General features: G+C 44.8%; 1 protein-coding gene across 1 annotated transcript in view; it reads left to right on the top strand.

Annotated features, from left to right (window-relative positions):
• trioa (trio Rho guanine nucleotide exchange factor a) overlaps positions 1-16,342 on the top strand; it is a 116,332-nt gene that overhangs the window by 22,406 nt on the left and 77,584 nt on the right. The window contains 1 exon segment of the mRNA XM_080837427.1: positions 351-404. Coding sequence (XP_080693553.1) covers positions 351-404 — 54 coding nt within the window.

The following is a 16,342-nucleotide window of genomic DNA, read 5'->3' as shown; positions in this document are numbered from 1 at the left end:
CGATCGAGTGAAAAAACCATTGTGCTGGGTCAAGGGCTATTGGGCCACATGCTTCAGGGGGTCTTGGTGCTTCTGAGTGGGTTAACTTGGCACAAACTCAACATATTCACACACACAGATGATAGACTTGTGTTTGTTTGTTTGTGTGTGTGTATTGGTGCGTGCCTGCGGACATGTGTGTTTGTGTTTGTTCTGTGCTAAAGGCCACGGGAAAGTCCATCTGTCCCCTTTTGTGCAAAAAAAAAACTGTGAACATCGTGATTCGTTTATTAGTTAGCTATTCTGTAATCTTGCACTTTGACTGATTTGCGTTTTCCCCTTCTTTCTTTCTTTCTTTTGTCTTTCTCTAGACTGCTCAGTCCCAAAATGTGAACCCAAAGGAGATGTTTCCAGTCAGATACCAGGTAAGGTTTTCCCAGACTCCCTTTTGAATTTTTTGGAACACCACAGAAAAGTCCTCTGCAATTTGTTGACTGTACAAGGCAGCATTCAGTGTCGGTTCAGGTCAAACCCAGTGTCACATTTCACCAAATATGTACATTACAAAGTAGAAAAAAAGCAAATATCAACCTGAAAATGGATCCGCTAAGGCTATTTCGCATTCCTGTCGGTATTACATTCATTTCCCAGGACGCCCTCTTGGCCGTGTGTGATCCATTATGTGCTTTGTACTGGCTGGGAGACAGTAAGATGGTTGGGGGATTGTGTTTTGACTGGGCTTCCCCTTGCTGACACTGACTGGCTGTAAACAGCACTGCTGCGCCGTAAACAGCAAGCGGTTGGTGCAGAGGCCAGCCACACAAGGCAGGGCTCCAGTGAGCAGCAGCAGCCACGCTGTCAGTGTGTGTGTGTGTGCAAACACACTTGAACGCAGCCGTATTTCCACATGGATGGACTTATACACACACACACACACACACACACACACACACACACACACACACACATACATTTACATGCAAACAGAGCAACTCCACATCTCAGTCATTTATCGTCTTATTAACTTTCTTTCTCTCTCACACACACACACACACACACACACACACACACACACACACATACACATACACATACATCACACACCATGACTTCTGCAGTCGCCGGTCTTAGTTCTGAAAACCACAAAGCAGACAGGGTCATTTTTATGGCTCTCCCGCTGTCCCCCACATCTCACACCATTACCACGCGCACTCCCTGAAAAGTGCCATATAAACCTCCAGTCCGCCATTACCATCCATCCATGAATCCATCCAGCCCTCAGTGATTTTCCACGTGTCCTTTGGCCTGGAAAGCATGGCAGCCGCTCCGCTAAGTGGGTCACCAGTGCACCAGCCGAAAGGGGACAGGCAGTGGCAGTGATCTAAGAGAGATGACCCCTCTCTCTCTCTCTCTCTCTCTCTCTCTCTCTCTCTCTCTCTCTCTCTCTCTCTCTCTCTCTCTCTCTCTCTCTCTCTCTCTCTCTGTATTTCCCTCCCCCCTCTTCTATAACTGACATGTGTCGCCCGTGGAGGCCAAAGGCGTTTGATGAGCGTTGATATGCTGCACGTGCTGCTTGGAAGGGAGCACGCACTGAACACTCCAATCAGACAGAAGAAGCTCCAATAGGGATACATGACTTTTAGCTGCCTGAACACCAAATGAATCCAACATGTAAAGATCCTCCAGTGAAGCTCATTAGAAACTCGCTGTGGAATACACAGTGCTGGGACGGGCAGGTCAGAGGTTGTTACCTATCTGTATGGGAGCCACATTGTGCTGGCTCAGTTCCTTATGTGGCTGGCCATAATCTCTTGCCCCGTAAGTGTGTGTGTGTGTGTGTGTGTGTGTGTGTGTGTGTGTGTGTGCGTGCGTGCGTGCGTCCGTGCTTATTTTTGGTGATTGGACCGGAGATGACTGGCCACCTCCAGGCAGTCATTTGCCACTGACTACATCCATAATATACAAGTTCATGGATGTGAGCATGTAGGTCACATGTTTATCACTTAGTCCCTGCAATTATTTTACCTAGCTGTAGCCTCTCCGCACTTATATTGTGTTTAATAAAGGGTAATGGCCGGCATAAGAATGACTAAACCAGGCTGTGCTTCCTTCATAGGTCAAAGTTCAAGCAGGTTGATGAGAAGCTGTTAAAATGTTACTTTATTGGTGTGATGTCATTCTTATTATCACAGCAAGACTTTATGGATTCTGTGGGGTCATAGGAACACTTGGCATGAGAGGAGCTTTCTTACCGTTTGCTTTCATCTTCTTTTCCTTTCTTGTTTCACCACTAGTTTAGTTTAAGTTGTGTGTCACAAGCTTAATTCTAATCCCTTAAGAAAGTTTTTTTCCTCAGTTACCTTCTGTCCCTTATTTCTTCTTTCTTTCTCCCTCACTCTCTCGCTCTCCTTTACTGTCTTTCCTCTCCCATTTCTTTCTCTCCCACTCCCTCTTTTTCTCCCTCTCCCCCATCAGTTTCTTCCTTTTTTCTTTTATCTGTGTAATCAATATTTCAGTTGCCATCTGCACCGCTCTTCCAAATCTCCCTTCTTTTCTCAATGATGTAGAATTGATTGAGGTCCTGATGACTAGGCATCATGTATTTAAGATGTTAGCCACACGTACGTGTGTGTGTGTGTGTGTGTGTGTGTGTGTGTGTGTGTGTGTGTGTGTGTGTGTGTGTGTGTGCGCGCGCGCTGCAGACAGTTAGTATGAAGAGTGAAATCTCTTCAACTTGTCATTCAGGTGCCTCTTGCAGGTACGTGCCCATACACAGCTCACCCTCACCTGGGCCACCTGGAGCTGTGATGTGACTGGGTACCCTCTACCTAACTCTGTGTGGTCTTCCCCCACCCCCCCCTACATCTGAGTGACCATATCCTGTCATGTTTTCACCTGTCTGCTTTACCATTGGGAAACAAAACACTTGGCCCTGGTGTTGATTGGCTGGTCCAGCAGCTGTCTTTGTCTTTATTGGCCAGCAGGGTGTCTGTCAGCTGTCACCGCTGTTCAGAAGCTCAACACTCCCTTATTACCCTGCCTTAAGACTCCCTTATGAATCTGAACAGATGGATGGATCATTTAAAAACCTTTGAAGAGATGGAAAAGGCAGGCTTGATGTTTGGGAAGATAAGAAGAGAGAAGCATAGGTTAAACTATAGCCAGTTAAGGTTTTGTTTAACTTTGGTGCTATTAAGAATCCGTTAGTTCAGTTGAGTATTCAAATGCAAGCTAGAGAACATTCTGGAAGGGTAAACTATATCATATTGTATAAATTACCATGTTAATTGTCATATTTGTCAGAAAGGTGCGTGTGTTTGTGTATAGTATGTTGGTAAAAAGATGCTTTTTGGCACAGCAATGATATCATTAGATATTGCATTGTGATACCACATGAAAACAAATTTGATTAAACTTAAGGTAGTATGGTGTTTGTTTTACCTCAGTGTGTCTCCTTCCCTCAACAACACAAACACACAGAAGCACACTGAAAAAAATCAATTGAGATCTGACAGCTGTGCCGCTGTCTATAAATACATTGCATGACCTGGCTCATCAAAGACTATCCCTCCCTTTCCCTACCCTAACTAATAAGGCACATGACACACACACAAACACACACAAACAAACACACACAAACATACTCTTTCACATACACTCAAAACATGCACAGGTCTTAATGGCATTAGCTGGTCACAGGAGAGTTCGCTGTCCAAACAAGATGGCCTTGATGGTAATTAGTTTACTACCATATATTGGAAGACTCAGTCATGGATTTGTCAGTGATGATCCAGGTTTATTCTTAACAATGGCGGCCACACATTGTTGAGACAGAGGCTTGAAGTCACACACTCACTCACAGTGTTTTACCTTAGCTTATCTAACCTACTCCTTAGAGAACAGGCTCTTATATACATAATGGTTAAGGGGTGTTACCAGCTATTCAAAATAGGCCATGGCTGCAGACACTTTTGCCCAAACCTGGGGGGAAGGGAGTTCTCACCTCCTTCCCCAGGTCTGAACAAAGAGCCCTCACCAAGAAATGTTTAAATGCCAATAAAAGTAATATATTTATACTAGGTATAAATAAGTTGGAATTAATGCAACTAACCAGTCCCTTCATTCCCCCTTTTTAAGACAGAATGTCTTAAACATAACATTAGATATTAACTATATTTTCTTCTTTTCCTTGTGTGAGTGGCTTTGTTCAATCTCTGTCTCACAAATGGGGCATAGTATTCTCAGCAGTAATAAATACATGTACAGTACATTGTAGCCAGCAGGGAAATAAAATTAAAAAGTGAACCAAAAGCTTAAAAATCAAATCACATGAATCCTAAACTAAAATAAACTAACAAAACAAACAAATCAAAAATGTTTAGGATTAAACAAAAGACAGAACATTTTTAAAACATTTCCTTTCTGGTTACTAAGTGGTCCATGCCATGTAAAATTTCTTTATTATAATGTCGGTTGAAGGGTAATACGCTTTAGTGTCCTTGTAATCAAGTGTCCGTGTGTGTGTGTGTCTTGAGTCAAGTGTCCGTGTGTGTGTGAGTCTGTGTGTGTGTGTGTGTGTATGTGTGTGTGCGTGTGTGGTGTCTTGTGATTTTCCGTGTGTGTGTGCGAGTGTCCTTGTGTTTTTCCGTGTGTGTGTGCGAGTGTCCTTGTGTGTGTGTGTGTCTTGTGTGAGTGTCTCCATTCTTTGCTCCATATGGGGTCGTCCAGCCTATTCACTCCTTAGCATATCAGGAGATGGCTCTTGAGTGATTCCTTCAGGGTGAGAGGTGTTGATCGTCTTTGAGTGGTTCCTTTTGGTCAAGAGATGTGGATCTTCTTTGATGGTTGAAGGTGATGGCTGTCCCGTCTGATGGTCCAATGGTTTTGTTCCTCCAGATGGGTTGATTTGGGTTCAAATGTCCCCCTTTTTGACATCTTCTTTCCTTGTTGTCATCGTGACGAGGCTGAATAAGGTGTTGGCTGTCCCGTCTGATGGTTTCTTCCAGAGGGGTTGATCTGGGTTGAATGGTGCAGTTGTCCTTCATCCGCTAATCTCCATATCCTGTAACGAGATTTTGGGGGAGATAATACTGGACAACACTTACATGAGGCAGGAAGCCTCTTAGCATACTCCACACATTAGACAATAGACATTTGGTATTGGGTGTGAAAAGCTGTTGATGGTATGTCTGCGCCCAGATTCGCCATTGGATGTTAATGTATGTGGCGCCCTTGCGGTTTAAGAAGCAGGTTTTCAGGAAGAAACAGTGTTAGCAAATGTCATTAAAAAAAAATATTCACAGATATCCTTTAGAGCAAGACGTTGAATATTTGAAAGTTAATCAAACAATTTCACCTGAAAACAAAAGCAGTGGTCACATTTGGGGTTAACAGTTCTGTAACTTCATTCATTCTATGGCTGGCCAGCCCATTCACACATACACAGATTAATTTGCTTGCTCAGGAGACAATGTTTCCATTCCTAAAAGAAAATACGTTATTTAGAGTTCCAGTTACAGTAGTTAAACATTTCGTTAAAGCATTGTGTCATAAAAACCCTTATTTCATCCAGATTTCAGGGGCCAGTGAAATGCCAAACCATATAAGGCATTTCATTAATTCAGCGCCCCTGGCGTCATTTTGTTAGGTCAGAATTCAGCAACTAAGACCTGCTTAAAAGACACAAAAAAAAACAAAAAGATCATTACTCAGGGATATGCTTGCAATTGTTCATAATTGTAACACTTCATATAATGATTTTAACTTGGGTTAGATGTGCCCAGCTTTCCTAAGGACAGGAGGCCAAATATTCCGGTTTGCATATGAAAGCTGAACCTGAAAAGAGTTAGTGAGAAGTCATGGTAATTCACTCATACAGCCGGTCGGCAGACAGACACACACACACATTCATTTGCTTATTGCAGGGACTTATGTTCACGCCTAGAGAAAGGAAAGAAGTAAGTTACAGTTTACAAGTTAGTTTCAAAGATGGTCTCATAAGATTCAGTTTTTCATCCAGACTTCAGGGACCAGTGAAATGCCAAACCATCCAAGGCATTCAATTAAATCAATGTCCCTGGCATCCTTTTGATGAGGTCAGACATTCAGCAGCTTAAACCTGTTTAGATAAAATAAATTCTGCAGTTATCATCTTATTTATGATATGTATGACTTGTAGGATCTAAATCGCTCTGAAGCTAAGCCTCAGCTCCTCCCCCTTTTGATGTTACAGCACTTTTGTTGCTGTAAGATCATTACTCAGGGAATGTGTAGTTATCTTAAACACCTACTGTATATGCAGGATGAAGACTGTCCCCCCAAAAAAAATTACCAAAAATATTCTTACAATTGTTGGTAAAAATGTTTTACACTTCATACAATGGGTTAAGAAAATAATGTCTTGCATAAAAATAATTAGTCTTGCTATGTGGCTTGGGTGTGGTCACTTAAGCCTGATGGGCTATTGAGGGTCTCAGTCAAGGCTGGACCTGACGTGTGAATTAAGTGAAATGTGTGAAAGTTGTCTGTAACTTTCTGTGAGAAGTTACAGTCTAAAATCTAGCAGTCTTAAAATCTGACCTTCTCAAACGCATTTTGAAATCTGGATTTAGAGAATCCTATGTCTTGAAACATGACTGGTCAAATCCAAGCACTGAGTTTCCACAATTTAATGTAACAATGTACAAATTAACTTAAATTTAAAATAATGCTGTGTCCTGTTTTCACAACACCCGTTTTTGTTCACAACACATATAATCCCTTTGGACCTAACATCTGAGACAGACAGCAATACATTGTAGCATGTCAACCCATCAACTCAGACAGCGGTTGACAGTGGCTACCCTTGAGCGTTACCGCACCCAAAAATCTTCTGTGATACTGCACAGGCACTTGCTATCCTATTATTCCTAAGGTTAGGTAAGCAATTTAATCTAATTACTTACCATGTGTTGTGTCAAAACCAGGCAGTTGTAGGACTCTTACAGCAGAGCTGAAATCTCAGCGAAATCCAAGAATTTATCTCTCGGTCCAGAACCTCCATCTGATGGTAATTAGTTTACTACCATATATTGGAAGACTCAGTCATGGATTTGTCAGTGATGATCCAGGTTTATTCTTAACAATGGCGGCCACACATTGTTGAGACAGAGGCTTGAAGTCACACACTCACTCACAGTGTTTTACCTTAGCTTATCTAACCTACTCCTTAGAGAACAGGCTCTTATATACATAATGGTTAAGGGGTGTTACCAGCTATTCAAAATAGGCCATGGCTGCAGACACTTTTGCCCAAACCTGGGGGGAAGGGAGTTCTCACCTCCTTCCCCAGGTCTGAACAAAGAGCCCTCACCAAGAAATGTTTAAATGCCAATAAAAGTAATATATTTATACTAGGTATAAATAAGTTGGAATTAATGCAACTAACCAGTCCCTTCAGCCTCAGATCTGAGAGCTCTGGTCGCCCCCATGGTCTGCTGGGTTCACCTGGACCTGACCCGCGTCACCGTGCCCCCCACATTCACCAACCACCCACCACCCCCCAGGGCCACAGCCTGCAGTCAGCTGGTGCAGATTCAGCAGCCGCCTACAGGTTCATCTCCCTCAGACTTTGTGTTGCCCTCCTGCTCTCTTGGCTTCTTTTTATATGCCTTTTCATTTTTCAGATTTACTATTTGAAGTTCCATTGTCCATAACTGAGAGACAAATCAAAAGGAAAAGCAAGAGAAAGATAGAAAGAAAGAAATAAAGAGAAAGAATATAGGGTCATGGTATAGGGTCAATAAGAGCAAAGGAAAGGAAAGGTGGGTGGGGTGGGGTGGGGGTGTAGAAGGAAGAAGAACGTGTCTGGTATACCACAGTATTCAGTGCTGGCTGAAGTGAACGTTATCTTTTCACAATTTAATACCGTGCTGGCGCTCTTTAGCAGAGAAACGGCCACTCCTCCTCCCTTAAATTTAAAATAATAACGGTCAATGCTGCTTACCGTTGGACCAACGGTAAGACGGGCAGTTAAAAAAAGTCAATACAAAACTGACACAGTCCAGACATTTTTTTCAAAGCGCGTGTGTGTGTGTGTGTGTGTGTGTGTGTGTGTGTGTGTGTTAATTTGAAAACTTGGCGGGAAGTTTAGGGTAGGGGTAGCCGTTGGGCATGCCTTATGTCATTCCTGCCTTATGTTTTTTTTTTTTCTCTCTTTTTTTTAAGCAGTTCTGCAAACAGTGTTGTTGTCCTAGTCCCCTGCCTGGGCCTCTCAACCAGAGGGAAAGAGAGGGGGATGGAGAGAGAGAGAGAGAGAGAGAGGGAGAGGGTGAACTTGAGAGATAATGTTTCCTATTTAAACTCTGGTGACTTTGGAACCTGTGAGGTCTCTATGGTGGAACACACACACACACACACACACACACACACACACACACACACTCTTTTGATACGGTTCACAGACGAGACTCTAAAACAAGATGGAAGGAATGGGAGAGGTGGAAGGAGAGGCAAAGAAACGATATGTGTAGGGGTGGTGGTGAAGTGAGGAGGACAGGAAGGCCGTATCGCTGAAGGGGTGTAGAGGGACTCGGGGAAACAAGGGGAAGGCTGAGAGAGAGGCCCTCCGCAGAGAGAGAGGCTGCATGCGGGTGGTATTGAATTTGCCAGCCTGGAGCTAGGTGTAAGTGTGTGTGTGTGTGTGTGTGTGTCTCTGTGTCTGTGTCTGAGTGGGTGGCTGTGTGGAAGAGATGGGGGTGGCCATATTGCATAAGTGCATAGAGGAGGCTTATTTGGGGGTGGTCTACAACTGCCACCAGACCTCCAACTGTCAGTCTGTGAGAACTGTGAGTACCCTTAGATCCTCTGTGCCTTGCATCCTTAAACGAGTGAAAAGGCTCAGTGGCATAAACAGTGTTGGGGAAGTGGAGAAGACGGAGTCTTTGTGCCCCAGGAAAAGCTAGGCTGGGAAGGAGCAAATATGAAAAAGAGAATTTTGAATGCTGTAGCTTCTGCTGGTTCTAAGAACGGAGCGTTCTTGCTCTGCAGTGCAGCACAAAGTCTGTAACACCAAGGTTCAGGGTTCAAATCCCAGGGAGCCTGATTTTTACATACATGTATTCCCTCAGTCTGTTCGCGCAGTTGGAAAAAAACTGTCAGCTGAAGAAACCGACTAAAATATTTCCCGGCGCCAGAGATTCTCCAGAGAGGTTGTGTTTATAGCCATGCTTAGTCATGGTATCTCAGGCCCTGGTTCTAGTGACCTCTCCTTATTCGCTCACTCTAGCCCCTGCAGGCTAGCTAATCATATGAAAGATGCTAATTAGCATCACTCAGCTAATTAAGCCGAACAAAAGAAGTTTAATTTAAGATGTTAACGAACTCATTCACCTGATTTTTTTTTCGCCCCCTCGCCACTTTTTGGAGCTTTGTGACCTACAGCGGTAGCCTTCTTTTTTTGGAGCTATTTCTGCGTCCTAGATTTGTAATTGCCGCTGATCAGAAATCAGTTAATTTGTGATATTCTCTAGACCAGTTTTATCCTCTGAACCAAGTCAGTTAGAGACTGATGTTGTGAAGATTAGCGGAGATCGATCGACCAGCGGGTAACTGTAAAGGCCAGGCATTCTTGTTGACTCTGTGCTGTCAAGTGGTTAGTGAAGGATCGAAGGTGGCGTCCTGGGCTCGGCTGAAATGAGAGAATATGTTTTCTCAAAGGGTTCTCTATTTTGCCCTTTCCCATGTTCCAGCGCTAGAATGTAATTCTCACCTCACCTTTGCAGAGGTGTTGAGCAGTGGATATTAGTTGATGAGTTGCTCACACGTGACACGCTAAAACTAACAGAAATGCTGTTACGGTTACCCATAGCATGTCTGGTCACAGAATACTCTAAATTACAAACTAACCTGGAAGCATGTTGCACTGCTGTTAGAGTTGTTAGACAATTTTGTATTCCCCCTCCCAGTTAAATACAGACAAGCACACACTCTCTCTCTCTCTCTCGCTTTCTCTTTCTCTTTCTCTCTCTCTTTCTCGCTCATACTTACACACATACACACACACACACACACACACACACACACACACACACACACACACACACTTTCTCCATCTCTGTTCTCATTTACTCTCTAGGCCAGAGGCCAGCACAAGCCCAGACCTCAGTAATGAACTCTCCACTAATCTCAAGCAAAATACAATCCTGCTGATCAGCTTCTGTTCCCAGGCGTCATACTGGCGTCAGAACTGTGTCCGTGTGGTGTGCGTGTGTGTGTGTGTGTGTGTGTGTGTGTGTGTTTTAGGGAAGTGGGTTGAAATTCTGCTCCAGAAATAATGTTGTCTTCCTCTTTTGTATTTTGCTTACAGTAGGTTTATATTGTCTGGAAGTGAAACCTGAATAGTCTCATTTCTTAGTAAGGGAAGTGTCTGCCATTTTCAGTCAGTCTTGACCTATCGTAATGACAGCAATGCTCACGAGGTATGCACCTCGTTGTGGCTTTTTATTGGCATCAGCTTATCCATTGAGCTGGAACCTAAAAAAACACCCCAACCACAACCTAATGGAGATACTAGAAATACAGTCTAATTGACAAAACTCCACTTCTTTTGGGCCCCCATCTGCAAGTAAAGTTTGTATTGGATTGAATGCCAGACCTGTCCATCTTTTTTTCTGCCCACTCAAACTCTTGATGTCTACAGGAAGGTCCCTCCCACCATCTGGCCTGTTGGCTTTATTCAGGTTTTTGTGTTATGAGGGGTGGGGTATTGATTGGATGGTTACGTGACCTCTAAAGACCTTTTGGCTAATACCCGGGAGAGGAGACCTCTGGTGGCACCAGTTGATAAGGCTGGTCCGGCGGGGGCATATCTGAGTCTGTGGGTTGACTGGAATCAGGCTTGTGCCCTTTCATAGATGATGAGCAGTGGAAGGTGTGTGTGTGTGTGTGTGTGTGTGTGTGTGTGTGTGTGTGTGTGTGTGTGTGTGTGTGTGTGTGTGTGTGTGTGTGCGCGTGTGCGCGCGCGCATTGTGTTCAAGCACAATGCTCAATGTCTGACTCATCACCATAACCTCCCGTTGCGTGCGTGCGTGCGTGCGTGCGCGCGAGGACTTGCCCCACTCATGCAAGAGACAATATAATGCCCAAATGCCGGTGCCTGACTCCTTATTGCACCTATGGAAGACATGCTCCTATCCCCTATATATTTTCTTCTCATTCCTCTTTCTCTACCTCTATTCATCTGACTCTCTCCCTCCATCTCCGTCTCTCTGCCTCTGTATTTTGTCAGTGGAGTAGGGCGCCACTTTCCTCAACCCTGTCATTAGGGGCCCTGGGGCTCTGGAGCGAGCGAGAGAGAGAGAGAGGAGAAGAGGAAAGGAGGGAAGAGAAAAGAGGAGTGGAGAGAATGTCAGACAGATCCAGGGTACAGTGGAAAATGAGATGGAGGGGTAGCCTTACCACTTTTACAGCCGTACGAACAAAATATGGCTTCAGAAAGCCAGAAGGGTAGAGATGAGGGCAACGTAAACAGCAGCTGCAATGCAATGATCCGTGTTTTGTTGCTTGGCATGTTGTGTGTGTGTGTGTGTGTGTGTGTGTGTGTGTGTGTGCCTGCAGTGTGCGTGAATCTTTTTTTTTTTTTTTTGTGTGTACCTATCCATATGGGTGCTGTGTGTTTGACTGCTCTGTGCAAATGTTTGTTTTCAAGTCATTTTTAGTGTGTGTGTGTGTGTGTGTGTGTGTGTGTGCGCGCCAGGAGACTCCCTCCGATGCCAGAGGTAGATACCCACAAGGACCTCTTGGTGTGGTTGCCTTTGATGTACCACTCTGCCACAGACTAGCCGCTTGCAGAGCAGCAGCCAATCAGAACCTCTCTTCCTCCAGACTCTGGCCCAATCCTGACCTGCTCTCAGTAGTTTAGTCCTTTTCCAGGTCTGCAGGCTCTCTTTTTAGACATGAAAGGGCCTGGAATTCCAGCCAACCACAGACCTCTGTCTGCAGACCGTTAGCCAACCAGAGAGCCCGTTTTGGAAATCTTTGGGAGAGCCTCCCCATGGAGGCCTGACTCCTACGCCCTTGTAAGAACTCAGTGTGACACCTGTGGGTGACTTATTGTAATTACTCTCTATCCATCCGACCCTTTTACCAGCCATTCGAACATAGCTCTACCAGTGTATAATTGGAAGTCTTGTGATGATATGAAACCTTCTTTGAGGACCTTGACCTTTCTCAGTGTCATAAGGCCACGGTTTTCTCTTATTCAAACAGGCATCAATCTAAGTAGCTATTATTTAAACCTTATATTCGGTCTCATGAATCGGTAAACATTATTTATCAGCGATTTTTGGACATCTTGGGTGTCTGGCTTCCAGACAAGTCTCAATGTGAATTTAGCACTCGCTTGTGAAATGGGTAACATGCACACCAGGACGGCATGTTATGGGTGGGTTTTAGGGCAATTTTTCTCGTGCTTGTGCCCCTAGGCCCTGGTTGTCCTGAAGATAGCCCTAGCTTGCACTGGCCCGATAAGATGGGAGGGAGGTAGTGATGGTGAGGTTTTCCTCAGAGATGGAGAGAGAGAGAGAGAGAGAGAGAGTGATGGCCTGTTTACGGTGATGGGTGCTCTGTCACTGTCAGTGGATTGGGGCGTCGCTGTGGCAGCAGCATCAGTCACAGGCCTTTAATGGCCACCAACCTGTCCTGACCCACATCGGTCTAGACATCCCTCTATCTCTCTATCTCTTTCTCTCTCGCTCTCTCTCTCTGTACCTCGGTCTTCCTTCTATACCTCCCTTTGCCCCCCCCCCCCCCCCCCCCCCAAATGCTCTTAAATCACCTCTCTCTCTCACTCTCTCTCACTCTCTTGTCCACACTCCCTCTGGTGGCATTTCTCATTTCCTTCTCTACTCACCTCTCCACCCCCTACCCCCTACCCTGCCTCATCCGTCCTCCTGTTCTTGGTAGGCGGTGAACGCGTGAATTCTCACCAGTGACGTCTCTGTCCTGAACTGCTGGTCAGGAACTTTTCTAAGATCAGCTCTGCTTCACGGCCAATCGGCCTGTCTGAACCGTCATCCCGACCACAGACTGATTTGAGTCGTTCACAGCCGCTCTCTGTGTTTTCCGGTTACGAAGGCTCTGTCCCTACGCTGGCAGATCTGAGTTTAAAAAAAAAAAAAAGGCAGTCAGACGAAGTGCTGCCTGGGGTGGTCCTCCTTGTATTGAAGAGGCGGTGTTCAAGTACTTCGGTTCACCAAAGGATGTGTGTCGGGGTGGGGTGGGGGCTCTGCCGGGGAATTTGTATGCAATGCCCTTCCTGAAATATTCTGGGAATGCGGCGGACGGGGCCCAGTTTCCATGGCAACATTGGGCCAATGCGGGCCGTGAGTTATGGCGAAGCTATGGATGTCTTAATGCGATGCAGGTGTGTGTGTGTGTGTGTGTGTGTGTAGTGTAGTGTGTGTGTGTGTGAGGGAGAGAGTGTGAGCATGCACATCTGGGGAATGTTTGGTGCTATACACTGCTTCTGACTCGAGGCTTGAGTGTGTGTTTGGGATTTTGTTGTTTCCCTTTCTGAAGTTGTGATGCCCAGTTCATGTTTACCTTGGTAAACACTCTCATGTGACGGGAGGGAAGTGTGATTCAGTGCATGCAGTTATCTGACACGATCATTTTTGTACACAGAAATCTGCTGTAGATTATGGTGTGTGTGTGTGTGTGTGTGTGTGTGTGTGTCTTTGTGTAAGCGTGTCCTAGGTGTCAATCTGCCATTAGTCAATTGTTTTCATGCCCCTTAATTAGAACATTTGGTCTTTTCACCTCAAAAATCTGTTACTCACTAACAGTGTGTTTGCTCTGTGTTTGTTGTGTGTGTGTGTGTGTGTGTGTGTTCTGTGTAGGATGGTATGAAGAGAACTCCTGTCCTCTCCTCTCACCACTCCTCCCCTTCCATCTGTCCCTTTTCTGACAACTGTTCGCATCGCTTAGCAGCCACACAACTTGAGTGAAGTGGGGCTGTGTGTGTGTATCTTTGTGTGTGTGTGTGTATCTGTGTGTGTGCGTGCATGAGGAATCAGCTTGTGTCTCTTGGGTTGCTCAGGTTGTGTTTGGCCTGTGTAAGTGACTTTTTAGTCAGACCTTGTTAAGCACAAAGTGACGCATCAAAATGGACCCTTAGCCTCTGCCTACCCATCTGTTTTGTGTGTTTGTGGGTGGGTGTGGGTGTGTGTGCGTGTGTGTGCGTGTGTGCGAACGAGAGCGGTTCAGATGGTTTTAGTGGTGTCTCTGTTAGACAGAGAGAGGGTGAGTGAATGCTTGTGAGCGATGGAGCATGACGTGTGTATGTGTGTGTGTGTGTGTGTGTGTGTGTTTTGCATTGGTAATTGGTGTGGTGCTGGTGGTGACTGGTGCTCTGTTGACCTGAGGTCTCTGCTCTTCAGAGAGCTCGAGAGACAGGAGAGTGTGTTTTGATGTCTGTCCTTGTGCCCCTTCTGAGTTGACTGATAAACAGCCCTGTGTGACTCCTACAGGGACACGCACATGAGACCAAGCTCAAAACACACACACGCACCCACACACACACACACGTCCACTACAAACACTAACATTTGAGTCTTTTTTTTCTCTCTCTTTTGCTCTTTCTCTCTCTCTCTCTCTTTCTTTCTTTCTTTCTTTCTTTCTTTCTTTCTTTCTTTCTGTCACACAAACGACCACACACCTCTCTACGTGAGAACTGACTATGTTGGGAACAGACCTCTAAACCACACATGAACTGGACTCCTCACCAACCAGGTTCAGTTTCTGAGTGCCTAGCAAACACCGCTAGGTGACACACCCTTACACAGAACAGAAGACTACATGTCTTTGTAATCGTCGGTAAATTACGTATCCGTAAGTAAAGGTCATGACCTGCCCCAGGCCATGCCTCCAGCCGGAAAATGTCAACAGGTTGGAGTTCCTGGATAACATGTTTTGAGGGCTAATGGCTGTTTTGATTATTAGTTTCCTGTTATTTGTTATATCATTTCATTTCGATGTTAATTCTGCTAGTAATTAGAGTCCTCATCATGATTATTACCTCCACCAAAGAGGTTAGGCTTTCTGTCTGTATCAGTAGAGGCTCGATTTTCACTTGGTGGAAAGCTACAGTATGGGTTAAAGGGAGAATCCGTTACATTTTTGTGCGGATCCGATTCCCAGGCGGCTCCGAATTTTTTTCCGCAACATTGGGAGATGCAGCATTTGGCCTTGACAGAGGTCTGAGCACTCTGAGTGCCCTTTTAGTTGTTTTATTATTACTGTTTAATCCGAGAAACTCTTCAAGCCACTTTATATAATGGAAATTGAATTATAATTAATTAAATACATTTTTCATAACTTAATATTTCTTGTTGATCTTACTCTTGAAATGCATCATTTTGAACTTTCGCTTTTGGAAAGAACATTTCGAAGTATGTTCATAAGTGTATGAATTTAGATTATAAACACAATGATATAATTCGATACCGTCAAGGCGTCAATACAATTGAAAATACTGTCATCTAAATTTTAAGACCATATCAAACACACACACACACACACACACAGGCACATAATATACACACACACACACACACTTTTGGAAGCCAGTTTGCAGCCAGATGTGTTTCAAAGGCAAGATCCAGAACATGAGTCTCATAAACTGCACTTGAAGTGCTCTCCTAGATCAAAGCCTCTTATTTTCCGTTGATTGGGAAGAAAGGCTATTCATTTGTCCCTCAGATGCAGGGCACTTTGGATTTATGGCATCCAATAGCAGCAGCTAATTGAGTCACAGAAACGCTAAATCTCTGGAAGCCATTGTGTCTGGCCTAGTCACCCATGGATGCTCAGCACTCACTCTTCTTTCTCTCTTTCCCTCTCTCTGTCTCTCGATTAATGTCTTTCTTCGTCTCCTTCTTATTTTTCTCACTGCGTCTTGGCAGAGTATCTGGATAATATTATTGTGACTGTGGCCAGGGCTCTGTCCTTGTTCTGAAACTGACCTGAAACTCAACACTACAGAATGGAAGGGATTTATTATGTGGTATGGAAAGAAGTTCAATCAGAAGGAACATGCACTCTCTTTCTTTTGTTCTCTCTCTCCCTCTCTCTCTCGCTCTCCTTCTCTTAGGCACACACACAGACATTTGCAACTGTCGATGTCAGTGTAAATGCTCTATAAACGCCTCACACATTCACTTGCTATTTAAATGCCACATACACACAGACACACTCACTCACACACAGACACACTCACTCACACACACACGCTTGTGTGAATGCCATGATCCAGCAGAGCAGGCTGCCATGAGGTGAGCTTGGAGGGAAGGGTGGGTGGGTGGGTGGGTGGGCAGAACCATCAACT

Source organism: Sprattus sprattus (genome assembly GCF_963457725.1).
Source record: "Sprattus sprattus genome assembly, chromosome: 4".
NCBI classification, from domain to species: Eukaryota; Metazoa; Chordata; class Actinopteri; order Clupeiformes; family Clupeidae; genus Sprattus; species Sprattus sprattus.
This window is presented reverse-complemented; position numbering and strand designations above follow the sequence as displayed.